Below are 19,791 nucleotides of genomic sequence, written 5' to 3' on the forward strand. Positions count from 1 at the left end.
ATGATGCATTTATCAGGGAATAGTCAGGTGGAGATATCTAGAAGGAAGATTGAGTATCTTGAGTCTAAAGCTTTGGAGTAAGAGAATACACTGTGATCCCAGGTACATATTAAGGGACTGGAGAGATATTCAGGAATGTTTGTACTTAACTCTAATTTTTGATCAATTCTTATTTTCTTTATACTTTTCTATACAATGAGCCCATTGTACTTGGGCTCATTGTATAGAATGAGCCCAAGTATACTCCCATCCCTTTTATTTCCTTTCACATCCCCCTTTTGGTCAAGATGTTTTCCCTACTTTTACAACTAGGGAAAAGGGTAGTTATTTTTGCTTTTAAATTTTGTTGATTTATCTTCTAAACTTTTCTCTTCCCCAAGTTTCTTTTTTTAACATAATGGGGATCACATCTATATAGAGTATCCTGTATTTTCACCAAAAATTGTATTTGGGACAATACTATATGCAGCCATTCAAATAATGCTGTCAAAAGAATACTTACTAGCATGTACAAATATTTATCAGTCTTCTTCAATCAAACCCCATGATTTAGTTTAGTTGGGTCTTACAGGGATACAGTAAGTTCATCTCTTGAGAATAGTGTTCACAGTATATCAAGTGCTTTCTTGAATGAAATAGATGGAGGCAGCCAAATGCTGGCTGAGTGAATACAAAGCTGATATCTAGCTCGGGGTCTCCTCAGGAGCATGGTGTAGAGACACAGGCTTTTCTCACATTGCCTAGGGATTGTTTTTTGTCTTAACACAATAAATAAAAGTTGGGTGGTCTTTATTTGAACTTTTTTGTCTCATGCCACAAATAGATCACAATCTCTGTGATTAGTATCTTCTACCAAACTGATAGCTGATAAATACTCAAAAGCTATCTTATAAGCATTTACTACTTTTAATTCATTAGGGGGAGGAGAAGAACCACCACTATACTATTCAATGACTGTTTATTAAATTTCTTGTTACATATCACCAAATTATTCTGATCCACAAATGCTCTGTAAGGTTAAATATACTTTGTGTTAACATGACAATGGTGTATTTCCTAGCAATTTGCTGTACTTCTCAGTTGTCAATAGAGGTAAATGGAATACTTGGATAAGGAGAGTCTGATTCATTATCAAGTTTTCTAGAGATCGAATTTTCTCCTGTGCTAGTCTGCCGTATCATCTTTCTAGACTGTTGGTAGAGGTAGATATAGTGTCAGATTCTGCATATCTCAGAAAGGCAGGTAGGATACTGTCAAAAAACAAAAGCATCATCTTTAGGACCACAGTCAAGGTTTTAAAAACTTGATGTAATGGACTCATCTCCTAATGGGAGAGAAATTGGCTAGTACACACAGGATAGATTTCATCAGGGAGACGTGCCAACTTAGAGATGCTATCAAAAGATAAATATCTAAAGAAAATAAAAATGTGTTATTTTCTGAAGCCACATATTAGGTTTTTATGTGAAATCTCCTGATTTTTAAATATCTGCAACAAATTCAGATCTGGAACTCAAAAACCCTAAGGAAGTTTAAGGAACTATACAAAACCAAAGAGAACCAGACCAAAATTATCGAAAAGTAAGTTCCATTTCAAGCAGATAACAAAGATCGATGATGATAACTTGAAAAGAAAATGTGGTGTTTCTCAAATATGCCTACTCCTAAGAATTACAAGAGGCATTCCTTATAAATAAAGATTCTGAGGCCTGTTCTCTTTAGATTCTGTTTTAGTGAGTGGTAGGTTTAATTGGGGGACAAGAATCTGTATTTTAAGCACCTCAAGTGATTCCAATTATCAGGGAAACGGGAAATACTGGCTGAGGGGGAAACAGTAATGAGCACAACTCCCATCTGCTTAAAGACTGCCCAAACTACCTGAATGAGAAACATTTAACTCAAATCGAGGAATTATCTATAGAACACTGTTTATTTCAAGTCCAAAACACAAAATTACTCGTTTTTCTTAATAGACTGCATAATTTTTATGGCATGAATATTTAGGGTTTCTATATTCACATGTGTAGATTAAACTTCAGGTTCAAATGATTCATATATATATCAGTTTACTACAAAGGACAAGTACTTTAACAAATTTTCTGTTTAGAAAGTATTTTACATAAAACACAAAGAGCATTTACCAACACTTTTCAGTCTTTATAACCAGTTTTCAGCAAAGATTTGGCTGAAGTGCTTCATTTTCAACAAAACATTCCAAGACAGTATTAGAGAATATAGTATTTTACATACTTTAGCTTATTATTGCAGTTAAAAGTTCCCCTATCTTTGATGGCTTCTGCATATATTACAACCATAAAGGAGAAGTCTTTTAATTGGTGACTTGTTAAATAAAATTGCCTTTTTTGGTGCAAATCGTCCCCAACTGAGAACCTGAAATAGTCATGATGAAATCAAGTAATTGAAAAATATAGGGCTTCTAGCAGGGCCTTTTCAATCTCATGGAAAATTTTAGTATCTACCAGTATATCCTTTATTGTTTTGTGTTCAGTAATTATAGATGGGAGTGCTATTACAACTAGTATAATCAATTGGCATCAAAATATAAAGTAAAAATATGTACATTTTATATATCAATTCTTACCTGAATAATTTCAGATCTTTTGAGAATGTTCCACAAAGTGGAATTCCTTCCTGAAGTTACAGTGAATGTGGTACAATGTGTACAACTTGGTTAACCAGTGCCTGCTTTTCATGTCCAAGATTTTCCCTTATCTTGAATCAAATGCACACTCCTGACTACCATGTCTGAATGCACTGGCTTACAGTTTTGTATATAAAGTCCAACTCAAACTTATTTTGGTTTATTGTACATGCTTTATTAAAACGGTACGTGTATTTACAGTATCTGCAGAAAGAGTCCCTTCCCAGGCGCGCTCACACACATTCAGACACATCCACACAGACATCCACACCATGTCCCCGTGGTGCACCCACACCCTTGAGATGTGAGGGTCAGACTCCTTAAATTAGGCAGCTATTGGGGGCTAGAGTTGTTGATTTGTTTTCCATTTTTTTGAAAAGAGGAAAGCATGGGGGAATGCATTTGGCCATTACAATGCTAACTGAGTTTGTGTATATTAACATATATGGCAGTAACACTGAATATTCCTTTTACATTCTATATACACAGAATGACATCAAGGTTTTGCGGTCAACAGAACATTACAACTTCAGTCTCAACGCTGCTTGTAGTGACTTCTGAATTCATATAGGGGCTTTCCCTAAAAATAATTCAAGTCTATGTAAGTGAAATAAGGCACAATTAATATTGATTTGATCGAGGGGAAGGGAAGGGATTATGGTTTCAAATGATATTACTGTTGGGGAATTAGCTTTGACTTAAATCCACTTGAAATCCCTTCTCCTAATTTCCAAAGATTTCTTAGAAATAAAGGTTTGTTTTTCTTTTCGCTGACAAAACCCAAAGAGAAAAATTAGGGAATTCACATTTTAATGTTTCAGTAACCTAAACTACTCAAATTGATGTGCAATACCTCCTTCCCCCTGTCCTGGTCTCCTCCCTCCTCATGGCTAAAACAAAAACAGAGCATGTGAAATCAGAGTCCTTTACTGTTTTTTTGAGATTTGTACACTTGAATAGTAGCAAATACATATGTGGTTGTTTTTGATTAAAAGAGAGGAGAGGGAGGGAGAGAGACCTGTGACTTTCTTCTCTTTAAAATATTCCTGTCTCCTTTTTTTCACCAGACATTACCACCAGACATTGCAAACAACTGCAACAAATGAGTTTGGCAGCATAAATAGTGTCTAGTATTCAAATCTTCATAGTGAGACTCATTTATCTTGTACAAAATCGCAGCAGGTGAACTATACCCAAAGATGCAGAACATTCTGTGAAAGGGAGTAAGAATTGCAGTTCTGAAGGCCCCTGACTTTGGTTGTTTACACAGTTCAATCCTGTTTATTGTGATCCTTGGTATCTTCTTCATCTGTATATTCTGATGGTTCTTCCCCTGGTTTTAGGAGTCTGCCTATATAGTCATATTTTTCTGAAAGATACATCAAAAGTAAATCAGTAGTGATCAACTCTGTCCAATATTCCACTATACAGAGGGGCAGGTGTTTGCCTTGTTAATCATACAGAATAGCAAAATTCTTCCTATTGTTTACAATGGCTGGTCTTTGAATACATGTAAGGCTTGAACAAAAGAAAAGATTAAGGAACTTAAAAGGCTTGGGCATTATTCTTTGAAGGGCAGTATTACATACCAGTGGTTCTTAATTAAGGACACTGCATCAGAATCATTTGGAGATCTTTTTTAAAAAATATACATATCCAGGACCCATCTAAGAGTTACCCACCCAGAGCTCTTGGGGTTAGGTCTGGGGACATGTATTTTTCTAATTCTAATGTGCACTGTGAGTCTCAGAGTAGTTCTTTAACTCTTAGCCTCAAAATATTCTAACTAGAGAAATAAGATGGCAAGTAGGGCAATTCCAAGTAATTTAAAATCTATAAATAAATTGGATTTTGCAAAGAAGTGAGATAAATAAAACCTCAGAGCTAATATTCTGGAGTAGAGAATATGAAAAAGGAAACAGTGACTTTCTTGAGACTGAGGACTGGGACTGAGGAAGGGAGTGGAAAAATGAGTTAGGTACAGAAGCACATGGTAAGCGGGTCCAACAAGGAAATATTCTTGGGGAGAGAATGTGACATATGTTATTAGTTCTCAAGAAAATAAGCTAAACAAAGAGAAGGAAATTCATTTGGTATTAACCATCCTGTGTCCTCTGAGGTCTTCCTGTCAGCCCTTGTCACATTATTCCCTCTTCTATCAATCTCTCTTCTACTTAGATATGTTACTTTGCTTGTTTTTATGTTACCATTGTATGTCCAAGGTGATACATCATTAGTTGTTTCTTGGACAAGAATTTGAAAGTAAGTTAAGTGAATTAACTGATAAACCAAGAGAATGATTGCTTTGTATGCTAGAACCAGTACAAATGCCAGGAAGCCAGAATAGCTGTTCTGAAGGGATTAAGGGGTCAGATAAATAGCTGTTCCAGAGTGGCAAATAGAGGGTAATAACTGATGTAAGTTCCAAGAGTATAATAAAGGCAAATGACATTTTTTCTTCATGGTTCAAAGGTAACAATGAAAAAATCATTTCAAAATAAATTACATTGTTGATAACAATCGTTTTAAAAAGAAGCCAAATCTATAACTTAATGAACAAGCCTTGTATGACTAAACAGACCACAATCTTTGTTAGAAGTCCCTTATAATTTGTAACAATTTTTAAATATATATTTTCAAAATAATTATCACACGTAACAATCTACTGATATTTACCTATGTTTTAAATATCATCAAATTATAATGGCCGTGAAAACAGATGACATTCTTAGGTTCTTCAAGAATGTGAAATGGCATGCATTTCTTAGGCCTTATACTTTGTATTTCCAAATAACTCCACAAAATGAAGGTACCTTTAAACTGCATTTCCCATTCTCGAACACTCTCCATTTGTACAGCATTCAAGTCTGACAGATCATCATATTCATCTCTAAGTGCATCTTTATCTAGGCAAAATGTCGCCAGTCCTCTGGAGGCATCCCTACCAGCAAATATTCCATATGGACCAGCTAGAAAAAGAAAAGAAATTTTTTAGATTACATAACAATATTTTAGAATGTCTCCACAGAAAAAGTCAAATAAAAGAAACCTCACCATGACTCATATTTGGTAGACAGCCTTAATTTCAAAACATGTACAGACACTAGATGGGATAATAAAATTCTTGGAAATCTGCCCTTTTTTCCAAAGTAAAGCTTTTCATCCAAATGTTAAATTTCAGTTACTTCAGATACCCCAAAATATATGTTCAAAGATGAAGACTGTGGTAGTTTAGGGAGAAGAGGAAACTTAAGCAGTTAAGTTTGGAAGCCAATTTGCTTGAGGGGAAATGATGCTTTATCGATTACTGCTAATTAAAAGTAGAATCTAGAATTAATCAACAGAACATCCACTGGATATGTACTATGTAAAAACTTAGGTGGACTGTGAGTCTAAAACATTCTTCTTTCTCTTATCCTTTGTGGGTTGTAATGCTATGAGAGCAGAGACTACACCATCTTTGTACTTCCTGTGTCTAGTTCAGTGCTCAGCACAGGTAGATGTTCAACAATTATTTGCTGAATGAATGGTCTGATCAGAAATAGTACCCATTTTCAAAAATAAATATCACCTGATTACTATAATATATATACAATTATACTATACAAAGTGAGAAAAGTCACTGAAGAAAGTAATGGTTTTCATTTGTCATGGGAAACACGAGACGTGCCTATAAGGAACAGTTCTGGAATAACATGTTAAGTGATGATTAGCATTTTGTTTTTAAGAAATTAGGTACCACTCTCTGGGGAAGAATGGTATGATTATATGCTGACAGAAGTGAACCATTCCAAAATCTGTCCTTGAGAGCAGCAAGTGTCTTGTTCATCTCTGCACACTCAAGGTGCCTGACGAAGTAGGAAATAAATTTATTCCCACTGAATGAGCTACAGTTCCAAATAAGGACAAACTCCATATTCTCTTTAATAGATTCATTTATGGTAAATTTATTTATGGCAAATGGTTTCACTTTAATACAATGCTATTATCTTAAAAATCTCACTCCAATATATGATAAAGGACACTTCAATTGTTTAAAAGTCAGTAATATTAACAAAATAGAAACAATCCAATTTTCTGTATCAAGAAATTGGTTTAAAATAAATGATATTGCATTCATTTAATAATACCACACAACTATCAAAAAGAATGAGGTCACTCTGTATGTACACAGAAAGAAGTTCATGCTGTATTACTGAAAAAGCAATCTGATAAGTATATAATATGATTGCTTTGAATCTTGAAAGGAATATACATGTATGCATATTTTATATGTGTTTGTATATGTGTGAAAAACACCAGGAAGAATACAGACCAAACTTTTCACAGTGGTAACATTCTGAGGAATGAAGGGGGAAAATTTTACTTCATATACATAAATGGTAATGTCTGGCCATTTAAAAAGATTTTTGTAATAAAAAGCTTTTAAGAGGTTAAAAACCTAACTCCATTGCTTGTTAGGTGATTCTGGGTATCTCACGTAGCTCTTCTGGGTCTGAAGTTGTTTCTTTTCATAAAAGAGGGAAAATAATACCTATAATTCTGTTTCAACATTATGCTGCAGAGAAACCAAGTAGATTTTTCTTTTTAAAATGCTTTTAAGCATTAAGTGCAAATACATATGATATCATATTATGATTATACATAATTTTCCAAAGGAAAAACATTTTTTTTCCTCAATCTGTAACTTATCCAATATATGATAAGGTTATTTAGAGGAAAATAATTTTAAAACCACAATTATTGGCTTAACTATCATGAGCAACAGAGTGGTCAATGAGGGTTAATGTAAGTTAGAGAATAAATATTTTTCTAATGAGAAGTAACCAAGTAGAGAAAACTGGAAATTCCTTGATTTAAATGTGTAGAATGACACTATCCATATTGATATTTGAAAGCATTTAGAAATTTGAAGATTATATGTCAGAAAAGATCTGTTCCTTTTGAGAGAATTCAAACTTTCACTTATAGCAAAAATCTAAAAACTGATGAACATTAATGTGGATCACAGAAATCACTGCATCATAAAATTCATGGGATGTAAGAAACTCCTCTGAAAAATTACTGCATGGAAATAAAAGTGGTATTAGCAATAATTTTTAAAGTAGCATTACTAGGTATTAATACATTAACATGAAAATAAAAGCAATATTTTTGTAAAGCACTTTGTCATCCTGCTTTTCTCATTCTTAGGCATTTTCTATATTGCTAGTTGATATTAGGTCACTAGCAAAATTATCATTTAATGATTATATATTTTTCCACTGAATGGATGTATTCTTAATATATTTAATCATTCTCCAATTAATGTAAACTTGAGATACCACCTAGTACTTTTAAATTTGTTTTCTATTTAAGAAAATGGGACACTATTTACCACTGGCCAATATTTATAACTTTCAAACTTTGCCTATTACTTCAACTGACATTCAAAAGGGTATTAAGCATTTAAGAGAAAGAAATTCAACACTATCTCTATTTACAGAGTAAAATCCAAAGTTCATTAAATTGGAGTTATTTTAGGGAAAATGTTAACTTCTAAACTTAAGCAAGAATGGTCCCTCAGAAAAGAAAAGAAGCCCACCCTAAAGCAGCTGTGCCTTTTAATTTTTATTTTTTTAGGAGAACTCTATATGTGTTGTGGCAATGGCTGCTTTGAGGAGATTGAGGAAATATAAACAAGGAGCTAATGTAATTTCTTTTTTTTTGAGAAATAATGACAAAAAAAATCTATAAACATTATATAGCCTCTTAATGTATGCTGAACCAAAGCTTATAAACTTAAAACAGTGACAAGTGAAACACACTAAAGGAAAATAAAACTGATCAGGACTATAACAACCTACAAATGTAAAATGATACTTTGACTTTTAGGAATTTTCTAGGAGTTTTTGCCCTCCCTACCTGACAGATGATAAAAATAGGAGCAGAGGTATTCAAGTGATTTGCCCAGAGTCACTGACAGAACTGAAAATACTATTTCCACTTTTCTAACTACTCCAAACAGTACACCTTAAGAAAACACACAGAAGACCCACAAACCCAAACATGGGAATGGCAATCCCAAAAATTAGCACATTTTACTAATTACGAAATTTCAAGGGAATGGAAATTTTAGAATACTGCTTAATCAAAGTTGAAGATAATTAACTAAAAAGCAATAAACACCAAAAGTTTTATTTAGCATTCTGTTATAAAGTCTACTTTCCTGGCCTGCAAAAGTCAGTCTACTTCAGGGTACCTAAGAGTACCTTAACCATATGTTTTTAACCATAAAACACATTAAATGGTATAAAGGAGAGAAGAATCAATGATCATTATAAGAACAGCAATCAGAAAACCCTCCATCTTTGATTATAATGATATACACCAGTGCATTCACTAATAAAATTCTTTGCCACTTTCTCTAAGGAGACCTCGACACTGAATGAATTTTCGTGAAAACAAAATGAAACAAAACTTCATAAAACTTTTTTTTTTGGTTTTGCATGTTTGACTTTGTAAAAGTTGACTTAAGTCAATTAATAATCAAAGTCAAATTCTAGACAAAATCTTCTGTAGTTTCTTTAGTACTTTTAAGGCTTCATTTTTTTTTTAGTTCCATTTGGAATTTATCTAGAGACAAAATAAGGATCCAACTTTTGTTTGTTTAACTCTTGAAAAGAATGATTCATAGTGATTAACATATTCCCCCACACCTTAAACTATGTCAAACTGTCTTCTCCACATGTTTAGAATTTCTCTCAGGAAGTATTTAACTTCTGAAAAGGTCTTTTTGGTAACAATTTTCTTTACTTTTTATGGCAAGACCATAAAGAATGTACATTAAATGGAGTTGGAATTGGACGGGTTTTACTCTGAAAAAGGAAAAATTTGAGGTCTGATAAAAAGGACATGTCCTGCAATCATAATATGGTAGCCAGAAGCACATCTCATCACTGCAACCTACTCTCTTACATAACAAATCCAAATGTTACCAATTCGAACATTTTAATACCTGTGCTGGCTAACCATAATATTAAAATAACAGGGAGCTACCAAAGGAAAGCAAATATTAAATGGTATTAGGTCCTTACCAAAAAATAAAGGCTGGCTTATTTAAATGAATCTGGTTTTGACTACAAAGGTTCATTTAGATATTAATGGTTAGTAGTAACTAAGAGAAATTATTTTGCCTTATCAAAGACTGTAATATAAGGCTGATGCAAAAATGGATTCAAAATTTCAAGAAAATTCTTGCTACAAAAAATGAACAATTATTCAATCACAACAGATGCTCTTAAATCTATTTATATACATATAAGAAATATTCTAGGATATCATTTTAAAGATGAATTGTATTTCAAAGATATTGTTAAATATATCAAAATGACATTCTAAAACTTAGAATTTGGATTTCTATATTAGTTTTTGGAGTAAAAACAACTTGTGGTGAAGATTTACAAAGGTCAAAAAATCAATAAATTTATTAGTTACTGTATCCTGAAACTGCTTACTTCAATACCATCAGGTAGAAAGGGGGTGACAGATTCTAGAAAAAGGCAACAACGTATGTTCATTGTAAAACATTGTTTTAAAGAATAACTTAATGATCAGAAAATTATAGGAGAAAGTAAAAAAATATCTAAAATATGTAACAAATAATTTTGCAATTATTAATTACATAGCTATATTAGTATTTATGAAGAGGAGAAATACCCCATGACAAGCATTTAGTAATTTACATTGCATAACAATTACAGCTCTCAGAGACAAACTTTAACTCATTAAAGTTTATAAATAGCACTGTTTCTGGCTTGCTGTGACCACAGCCTTTTGTGATTATTAAAGTAAGTTTTTTGAAAATCTAGTAATACTTCTATAGTAGGTAATTTGTTCCAATTAGAATTATACTGGGCATAGAAACAAATGAGACAAGTAAAAGTTTTTAATGAACTCAAACTAATAAGTATTATTTTTTATATTTAGGTCCAGGAAGTCCCAAGACTTTTAGAGACGGCAGCAGGGAAAAATCTCTCAAGAAGTCAAGATATTTGGGTTCTAGAGGCTCTTACTATTTATTCTACCACCTACCTGCCATGTGAAATTGGGGAAGTCTTAATTTCTATAGTCCTCAGACACTTCACCTATCAAATAGGGAAATTATTTTACTTGCATAAAGTTGGAGGCCAAACTAGATCATCTCTTGAATCCTAGGAGGACCTGAAAACCCAGTCTTGCTTCAGAAATTCTAACTAGAAGTTTCCCAGCAACATAGTGGATTGAGATCAGGGACTTGGCATCCAAGGCTCATGGATGGTGTAGGGGAGTGGAAGACTTTGAAACATTAACTCCCCAGGCCTGTGCCACACGTAGGAGTGAGGTCTGAGTTTACCCAATGCATGCAGAATAATTCTAAGGTGAAAAGAGAGCATGGACACAAATATCTACTAGAATTTAGCAAACAAGAAAGGTAATACTTCATGTCTGTGTTGGGAAAATAAAGTTTATTCTATAAATGTTGGGACAACTAGGGAGCCTTCTGTTAAAAAAACAAACAAAGGAGAGTTGGATCCTTATTTTGTCTCTAGATAAATTCCAAATGGAACTAAAAAAATGAAGCCTTAAAAGTACTAAAGAAACTACAGAAGATTAAAAAAAAAAAACAAAAAAAACTTTAAGTGCAAAAGTTTAAGTATGACATAAAACCCTGCAGCCATAAAAGATAAACATGAAATCATAAAACCAAAATTTTTTACATGATTTAAAACACTATAAATTAAAAAGACAAACAACAAACTAAGAAAAAATACCTGCAGCTCATATCATAGACTAAAGGCTGATTTACTTTATAAAGAACATCTAAAATCTGTAAGAAAAGACTATTACCACAGTTGAAAAACTGTGGCAAAGGATAAATGAACTGACAATTCATAGAAAAGGAAATATAATGATTCAAATTTTTGAAAAGATATCTAACCTCATTAAGAAGAGAAATATAAATTAAAACAATATGAGACATCATTTTAATCTCTTAGATTGGTAAAGACCAAGAAGTTTAATATTGCACTTTTGGCAAGGGAGTAGGAAATAGGCATTTTCATGAGTGTAAATTAGTCCAACCTCTCTGGAGGGCAATTCAGATATACATACCCAAATTAAAACTGCCCATACCTTCAGATTCAGTCATTTTACTTCTAAGAATTTATTTTATAGGCAATTATAATTTTACTCACATTTACTAAAATGATATATGAAATGAATATTTATTACAACACGTAATAACAAGAGACTAGAAACAACTTAAGGGTTCCTTAATAGCGGACTGTTAAATTATAATATATTCATACAGCACAATATTGTGCATGGATTCAAAAGAATGAGATGGTTCTCTTTATACCATATAAAAGGCTCTAAGATATTAAAATAGTTTTAAACATAAACAGAATATGCTAAAATTAGTGTGGGGAGAAGAGTACATATCCACATGCTTGTATGAGCACAGAATAGCTCTGGAATTATTTTCTCAGCATGGTTTCCTGCTTCCTGGGAGTGGACATGGTGATGGGGGTGAACGGTGGTGGTGGGGGGGTAGGTATAGGAAGACTTATTTTTCACTGTATCACTTTTTGTATTTTCTATCTTGAGCATGTATTACCTACAGGATGAATAAAGATGAAATAAACGCTATTATTATTATTATTTTTAACTTAAATGAGGCCCCATTTTAAAACTTAACCCAAACCACTCTTCAGGGATACTTCCACAAACCAGGGCTCATGGAACATCACAGAAAATACCCCAAGAAACAAAACAAAATACAAACCAGTAACTGCTAAAGAGAAGTTCAATAAAAACTATAAACCACATAAAGAAATAAACCACCAAGGAGGAGTGAGCACATACAAGTAGGATAACTGGCCCTCCAAGAAAAAACAAACAAACAAAACAGAAGTAGATTAAAGAACCATGGTAAGTTTGCTTAAAATGTATTAAGAAACCAAGAGATGGACCATACAAAGGAAAGCTTAAGAGACATGAAGAACAGAATGGAAAGCTAATGTATATTCAGTAAGAGTTACAGAGGAAGGAAGAGAGAATGGGGAACAATATTTGAAGAGATAATGGATCCGAATTTTCTACAATACATGAAAGACACTCACCTTCAGATTTTAGTATAGAGTCTGGCACACATTAAATAAAATCAAATCCACACCTGGATAAGTCCTAGTAAAGGAGCAGAACCACAAAGACAAAGGGAAAATAATCTCAAACAAAAGGGAAAAAACAGATAAATCAAATGACATTTGTTTAGAATGACAACTAAACAAAAAAGCAGACTCCTTGTCAACAACAGAAAGAGATGATATTGACAAAATACTATTGAAGATTGGAGCTAAAACAAAAGTCAATTTAACATTTTTTATCTTAAATCTAAACTATTACTCCTGAGTGAAGACAAAGGCAGATTTTTTTTCTACCAAAGTATGAACTATAGGATATAAGGCACAAAAGGAAAACTGAACTCTGAACAAAGGAATGAGATGCACAAAGTAGCAGTAAATAAGGAAATGGTAACTACGTTGGCAAATTTAAATGAGGACTTTTTTTTTTTTTAAAGTAAAGCTAATAACTAATAAATGTAGTAACTAATTTGGGGGCAAGTTTTTAAAAATACAGTGGAACACAAACTCTAGTACCAATTACATGGAAAATAGGATGGTGAGAGGGATTAAATTCTAACCAGGGCCACAACATATGGTTGTGTACTACACAACACCAGAGAACAACATCCACATTTATAGTCATGATAATTTTATATATATATATTAAGAAATATTCTGCCAAATGGCAGTAAAATATCTTAAAGAGGAGCTTTTCTAATCAACACAAAACTGATGTTTGGCTAACATTTTGTTCATACTATTCAAAGGAGAAGTGGGCGTATATGGCAAAAAAATTTAAGAAATCATGAAAAGAATAGAAATAGAATGTATCCACATCAGAAGAGAAAAAAAATTGGAACAAATAAAGGAAATCAATTTGAGATGGAAAAAATGTGGGAAAAAAGAGGCAAAGAAAAGTATGGTAAAGAAATACCACAGAATAAGATGGCAGAAATAAACCTAAATATACCAGTAATCACAAAATACATAAATGAAGCTGCTAAAAGACAACAGTGTTGACATTAATTTAATGGGAAAAATCCAACTATATGCTATTTATAAGAGAAAATAAAACACGATGCAGATTAGTTAAAAGTAAAGAGATGGAAAAAGCTATACTGAGCTAATACTTATCAATTGAAGGCTAAATTCAAATCTGAAAATCAGTAAGGGGATAAGGATGTTTCTTTCCCTGACAAGTATACCACAATAAGATAAAATTCCTGCTAGATGGCTTCAATTTATTCAGTATAATTGTTTAGTAAGCATAGGAATAACTTGGCTTCAGAACATTCTCACAACAAATCTTTGTATGGCTGGATCATTTAGGTCTCTGCTTAAATGTCAATCTTTTTCTTGTCAATCCAATATAAATAAGGTACCTTTCTTAATCACCTAATCTAAATAAGGTCTTTCACAATTCTTTCTTCCATATCCTATTCATTTCCTTGATAACACATTTAATTAAAGATTGTAATTATGCATTTAAGTGCTTGTTTATTTCTGTCTTCTTCAGAAAACATAAACTCCATGAGGGTAGGGATGTGTCTGTTTTGAAGATTCAGTTAACTCTCATTCCTCACAATATCTTATCCAAGGTTTTACTGTAACGAAATCCATGAAATTCCTTCTTCATATTTAAAGTGAAGGTCCTGAGGCAGGAAGTAGACTCCAAAAGAGTATAGCAGTTATTTAGTGATGTCTGTGATGGGTACATGGGTAAGGATTGGGCTATGTCACAGATTATACTGAAAGAATGATTAAAAGAACTTGAATGCCTAACTCCTTTCTTTTAGTTTGAATAACATCTGGTCTCATACTTGTTTTAAGCTATCCTTTTATACTTTTCTTTAGTATTGAATACAATTTCCTTAAAGATTAAAAACAATGATGTTGAACCCAGAAGAGCCAATCACATAGTTATTGTAGAAATAACCAGAAGAAATTTGAGCAGAATGTCAAAATTCATCAGAAAGCTTAGCTGATCCTTCTATCTTACTGGTAAGTAATGGATGTATATGGAGATTATCCCAAACAACAGACCTAGTTGGCTACAAAGAAAGAAGCTGATATGAGAGCTGGGTAGTATCAACTTTAGTACATCCATGAAAGAAGAGGTCAGGCTGGGTCTGGTATATATGTTGCAACTCTTGCTTCAACTAAAATTCTGCAAATTAAAGTGCTAAACAAAAGTTAACATATTGGAGACAAAGTTAAAAAAAAAAAAAAAGGAGGAAAAATATTCAAAAGGAATATGTGCTCCTAAATATTAGGCATCTCAGGGGTATTTTTTTGGTTTTTTTTTTTAATTCAGTTTTATTGAAATATATTCACATACCATACAATCATCCATGGTACACAATCAACTGTTCACAGATGATCATATGTTATGCGTTCATCACCACAATCTATTTCTGAACATTTTCCTTACATCAGAAAGAATCAGAATAAGAATAAAAAATAAAAGTAAAAAAAGAACACCCAAACCATTCCCCCCATCCCACCCTATTTGTCATTTAGTTTTTGTCCCCACTTTTCTACCCATCCATCCACACACTAGACAAAGGGAGTGTGATCCACAAGGCCCTCACAATTATACTGTCACCTCGGGGGTACTTCTTATGTGACTTTTCAGTGAAATTTAAAAGGTGAGACATTAACTTGGAGAAAATATAGCTTTGGTATGTGTCCAAGAATATTCCACGTGGAGTAAAAGGAAAGCACTGTACCTAAGTTTCAGGAATATGGGATAAATTATTAGAAAGGTCAATTGTATAATTTCTTGCTCTTTTAAAGAACAAATAAAGCATTGTTTTGGTAGCGTTCCATTAAAGTAACATAAAACAAATTATTGTCTTAAATTGTGTCTGTTCGAGTCTTCCAAATCTACTTTCACTCTGAAAACATATGAAAGAAGATATATTGTGATACAATGGAAAGGGACAGCCTGTGAAGTCAGTTAGAACTTGCTTTGTCACTATAAATACATGACTTTGGGTAAAACCTCTCTAAGATTGTTTCCATACCTATTTTATAGGATTGCCATGAAAATTAAATAAGATAATAAGATCAATAGGTGGTGTTCCTTCTTCCTTCTACCCTGACCTTTAGAATCAATGCTTTCCAATAGAACTCTCTGAGAAGATGGAAATAGTCCGTAAAGTGTGCTGTCCAATATGGTAGCCATGTGGCTACTGAGGCACTTGAAACGTGACTAGTGTGACTGACAAATTCAAATTCTAGTTTTATTTAATTTTAATTAATTTAAATTTAAATAGCAACATATGGCTTGTGGCTACTCTACTCCACAGTGCAGCATAAAGCCATAAAAGTATGTTTCTTTGAGGCTTTAAATCCTTATGGGAACAAAGAGTTCCCATAAGAAAACCAACATAAGATTCTCCACAAGTTTATCTCAATATGTAGCTGACTAGAAATAGTGTAGACAGGTTTTGTGGTCAAATATATCTGGATTTAAACGCCCTGTCTGTGTGACTCAAGTCAATTTATCTAAGATACCTTAAACCGCAAACTCCTCATTTATAGGGGAGGTATACTTACCAACCTCACTGAAGTACTGTGGAGATAACAAATAAATGGGTTTAATATACTAGGTGCTTAACCAATCTGGTTTCCTTCCTCCTCCCATATTTACTGTTTCTTACATGACCACACACTTTCTTCACATGCTGGCTAAGTGCTTAAACTGTTACTAAATTTAATATTGACAAATGCAGTTAATGCCAACTGCTTGCCAAAATGTTTTTACTCCACTAAATTAAGTTGTCAATATTTAATTTCTCAGGAAACTGAACTTTAAAAATGTATGACCTAAAAGGAAAGTACCTTTAATGTTATGGAAAAATCTCATAAAACAATCCTTAATCCTAAAACCATTATGTGAAATGGGAGTAGATATTGGCTGGGCATAGAAATTAGGTTTTCCTTTTATACTCAGCTCATTCTTTCAACCTACTAAGATTCTTAGATAACGATTATCGTTCTAAATAATTCTGCCACAAAATTGCTTAATTTGGGATGAAAATAAAAACTAAAGGCAAAACTGAACTTACATTTGTTTCATTACCAGAAATTTGGCTCCAAGAATTCAGGAAAGTGCTACCACCTTTATTAATCTGAAATATAAACATATTCCAATCCCCCAAGATGATCTGGCTATCTTTAAGGTTCCTTTCAATAGTAAAATATTCTGAATATCTCTATTGGGTTGTTGATTGATACCTAGAAATAAAATAATTGACTATCACCTTTAGGCCGTTAATCAGAAGCTAGGGATTGGTGGACACTAACCTAAAACTGACTTCTTAGTTATTATCTGAGGAGTCCTCTCAGTGCTCAAGTCACATAAAGGCTATCTACATTACACCTACCACTTTTTACCTTAATATTTTCTGCCACAGAATATTTGCCACTGGAGACTGCCAAACCATGTCTATTGGTGTCTCTCATAGCTATTTTCAGATAGTGGCCAGGCATAATGTCTGAGGACTGATATGCCTCTTTGCTCTGACTGCTTCATTGGCAGTCTAGGCAGGAGGTGCAAAGGCAGATGTTACAGCTGGGTAAGCTCTAAAAAAATTTAAACCTGTGTACAATTTCTAATCAAACACACATTTTAATACCAATGGGGAAATTCTTTTAAAAGTAAGTCCTTTTGTAAAATTTTGATTGCAAATTTTAAATCTTTTTTGTGCTATTAAACTGGTAATTAAGAATTCATTCAATAAGGTAATTGGGTATGAAATACTGAATAAATTCCTGACTTTAAAAAAATTAACTAATTTGGTCTGTTTAAATATTGTACTTTACCCCTAATCTCTTGTCCCACATGCTCTTAAGTCAACAACAAAGAAGTATTAAGCATTTGAGCTGATATAAGTAGGTAGACACCTTGTGTTCATATTTATATAATCAGAACCAACCTCTTTATAAACTATCTGTAACTTGGTTGGATTGACTGTAAATACATACACAGAAATACAAGAAACTCAGAAATAAATTAAATAGTTCAACAATGAAAACCTTCCATTTCTTATCTCCATTCCAATTAAGAAACAACAAACCAAATCACTTCTAAAATATCTGCCAGCCACCAAGCAACCAAATCAGAAGTATATATTTGCAAGCGTTAATAAATCTCACTTACTAACAGATTAAATCAAGCTTGTTTTTTAAAGCCAACCACCTTGCATTTAGGTCCTGGATGTACTTTTTCGAATAACAGGTCACTCTGAGGTTTCTCATTTTATCATTTATGTTTATTGTGGTCACTTCTTTTTTCTTTTTAAGCTTAGCATTCATACTACACAACCACGATGTACAATATTGCTCAATTTTATGGTACACGAACAGGTTCCATGAGTCTGAACTGAAGTTCATTAGCATAATCTGAAATGTATGCTACAACTATACTGTAAAAGAAGGGTTCTAAACTGCCCTACATACTAACTTCTCTGAAAGCAAAACTCCAAAAATCCTTTCAAAACAGTGCAGGGGGTATGAATTTATAGGACTTCTAAGTTTTCTCCCCTCTGTTCTGGTAAGTGAAAAAACATAGTTAAGTCATTATCAACGAGTATTTGGATTCTTGCCTTTCTACTACTAGGAAAAAAAAAAAAAAAAAAAAAAGTAAAAAACCAGATAGTTGGGTATATGAGCCCCACCCCCAAAAATTCAGGGCGAATATTTTGCCAGCCTTTAACAAGATCGGTATTCTGGTCTATCCTCATCCCACACACACTGTTAATCGTGGAAAGCATCTCTGGACTAAAACTGATTTTAAGAGAGTACTAGCAGTTGCTAAATGCCCGAACTTCACAGACTGGAGGGTTGACACTTGGAACTACGTGTCCCCAAACGTGGCCTTAAACGTGGGGCATAAGAGAGGGAAGGGGGAGATTAGACAGGAAAAAAAAAAAGGGTAAGGAAAAGAATGCTGTGAATTACTGGCCTAGAACTTTAGGTCCCTACTTGAGAAATCTCCCCTCCCTCCTGCTCGGACGCATCACAGAAATCTAAAAGCTCAGAAAAGGCTGAGGAACAGCGTGACCATAAGGATTTTGTCAAAAACTGTAAGGATTTCGAAAAACTCAGCATAAAAGGCTAAGAAGAGTAATGGTATGGGAAAAAGTTGAGTGCTGAGGGCTGATCCCTGGGGCACCGCTGGGACCCCGACTTCGGGGAAAATGCTGTAGGTGTCCGCGGCTGGGGACGTGTGGGGGGCGGGACGTTCCAGGTTCTGCAGCCAAGGCGCGGGGGTCCAGGCGACAAGTACGCTGGGCAAACTAACCCGGTGCCCAGGGGACTCCTGATAAGAAAGGGGGGTCGTGCTTGAGCTGCAAGGTGGTCCTCCCCCTCCTCTTCCTCCTCCTCCTCCTCCTCCTCACCCGGGCCGTAGAACTTGCTGCCTTTGGTCACGTCGAAGACTTTCCCATTGACCGCGAGCAGGATGCGCGGGGTGCGGGACCCGTCGTACTGGCGCAGCTGCTCCAAGCTGAAGTCCCGCTTCTTCATGCGAGGCAGAGAGGCGGCGGGGCTCTCCTCGCCCGCCCCGGCCCCGGCGCCCAGACCCCGCCGCCCCCAGCGTACCCACAGCCGGTAGGCCCCCAGCAGCACCAGCGCCACCAGCGCCACGTTCAGCAGCATCTCCCCGCCCTCCGTCAGAAGCGCCAACGTCGCCGCCGCCCAGCCTCCCCCTTCGGCTGCCGCTCCCGCGCCGCCTGAGCTCTCACTGCTGCCGTCGCTGCTGCTCTCGCTGCCACTCCCCAGGGTGCCTAGCTTCACGTCCCCATCGCCCGCCGCCATCACTGCCCGCCAGCGCCTTCCCCCTCTTCCCCGCCCCTTGCCCTCCCCAACCCCACGACAGGCCCCGCCCACCTGGGGCCTCCCAGCCAATAACGTGAGGAGAGGGGGTGGGGTCGGGTCGACTCCCGATTGGGTGTTGACGCGGTAACGCTGTCCCTG

General features: G+C 34.7%; 1 protein-coding gene across 1 annotated transcript; it reads right to left on the minus strand.

The window, feature by feature from the left end:
• Positions 1-1,911: 1,911 nt before the first annotated feature.
• On the minus strand, positions 1,912-19,632 carry PGRMC2 (progesterone receptor membrane component 2). Its single transcript, XM_037830644.1, has 3 exons — positions 19,215-19,632; positions 5,476-5,631; positions 1,912-4,031 (listed from the first exon to the last, which is right to left on the minus strand). Exons 1-3 carry the CDS (start codon positions 19,630-19,632, stop codon positions 3,934-3,936), a joined length of 672 nt encoding a protein of 223 aa, XP_037686572.1. The 3' UTR covers positions 1,912-3,933.
• Between the last annotated feature and the right edge of the window lie 159 nt (positions 19,633-19,791).

This window comes from Choloepus didactylus, chromosome 3 (assembly GCF_015220235.1).
Source record: "Choloepus didactylus isolate mChoDid1 chromosome 3, mChoDid1.pri, whole genome shotgun sequence".
NCBI classification, from domain to species: Eukaryota; Metazoa; Chordata; class Mammalia; order Pilosa; family Megalonychidae; genus Choloepus; species Choloepus didactylus.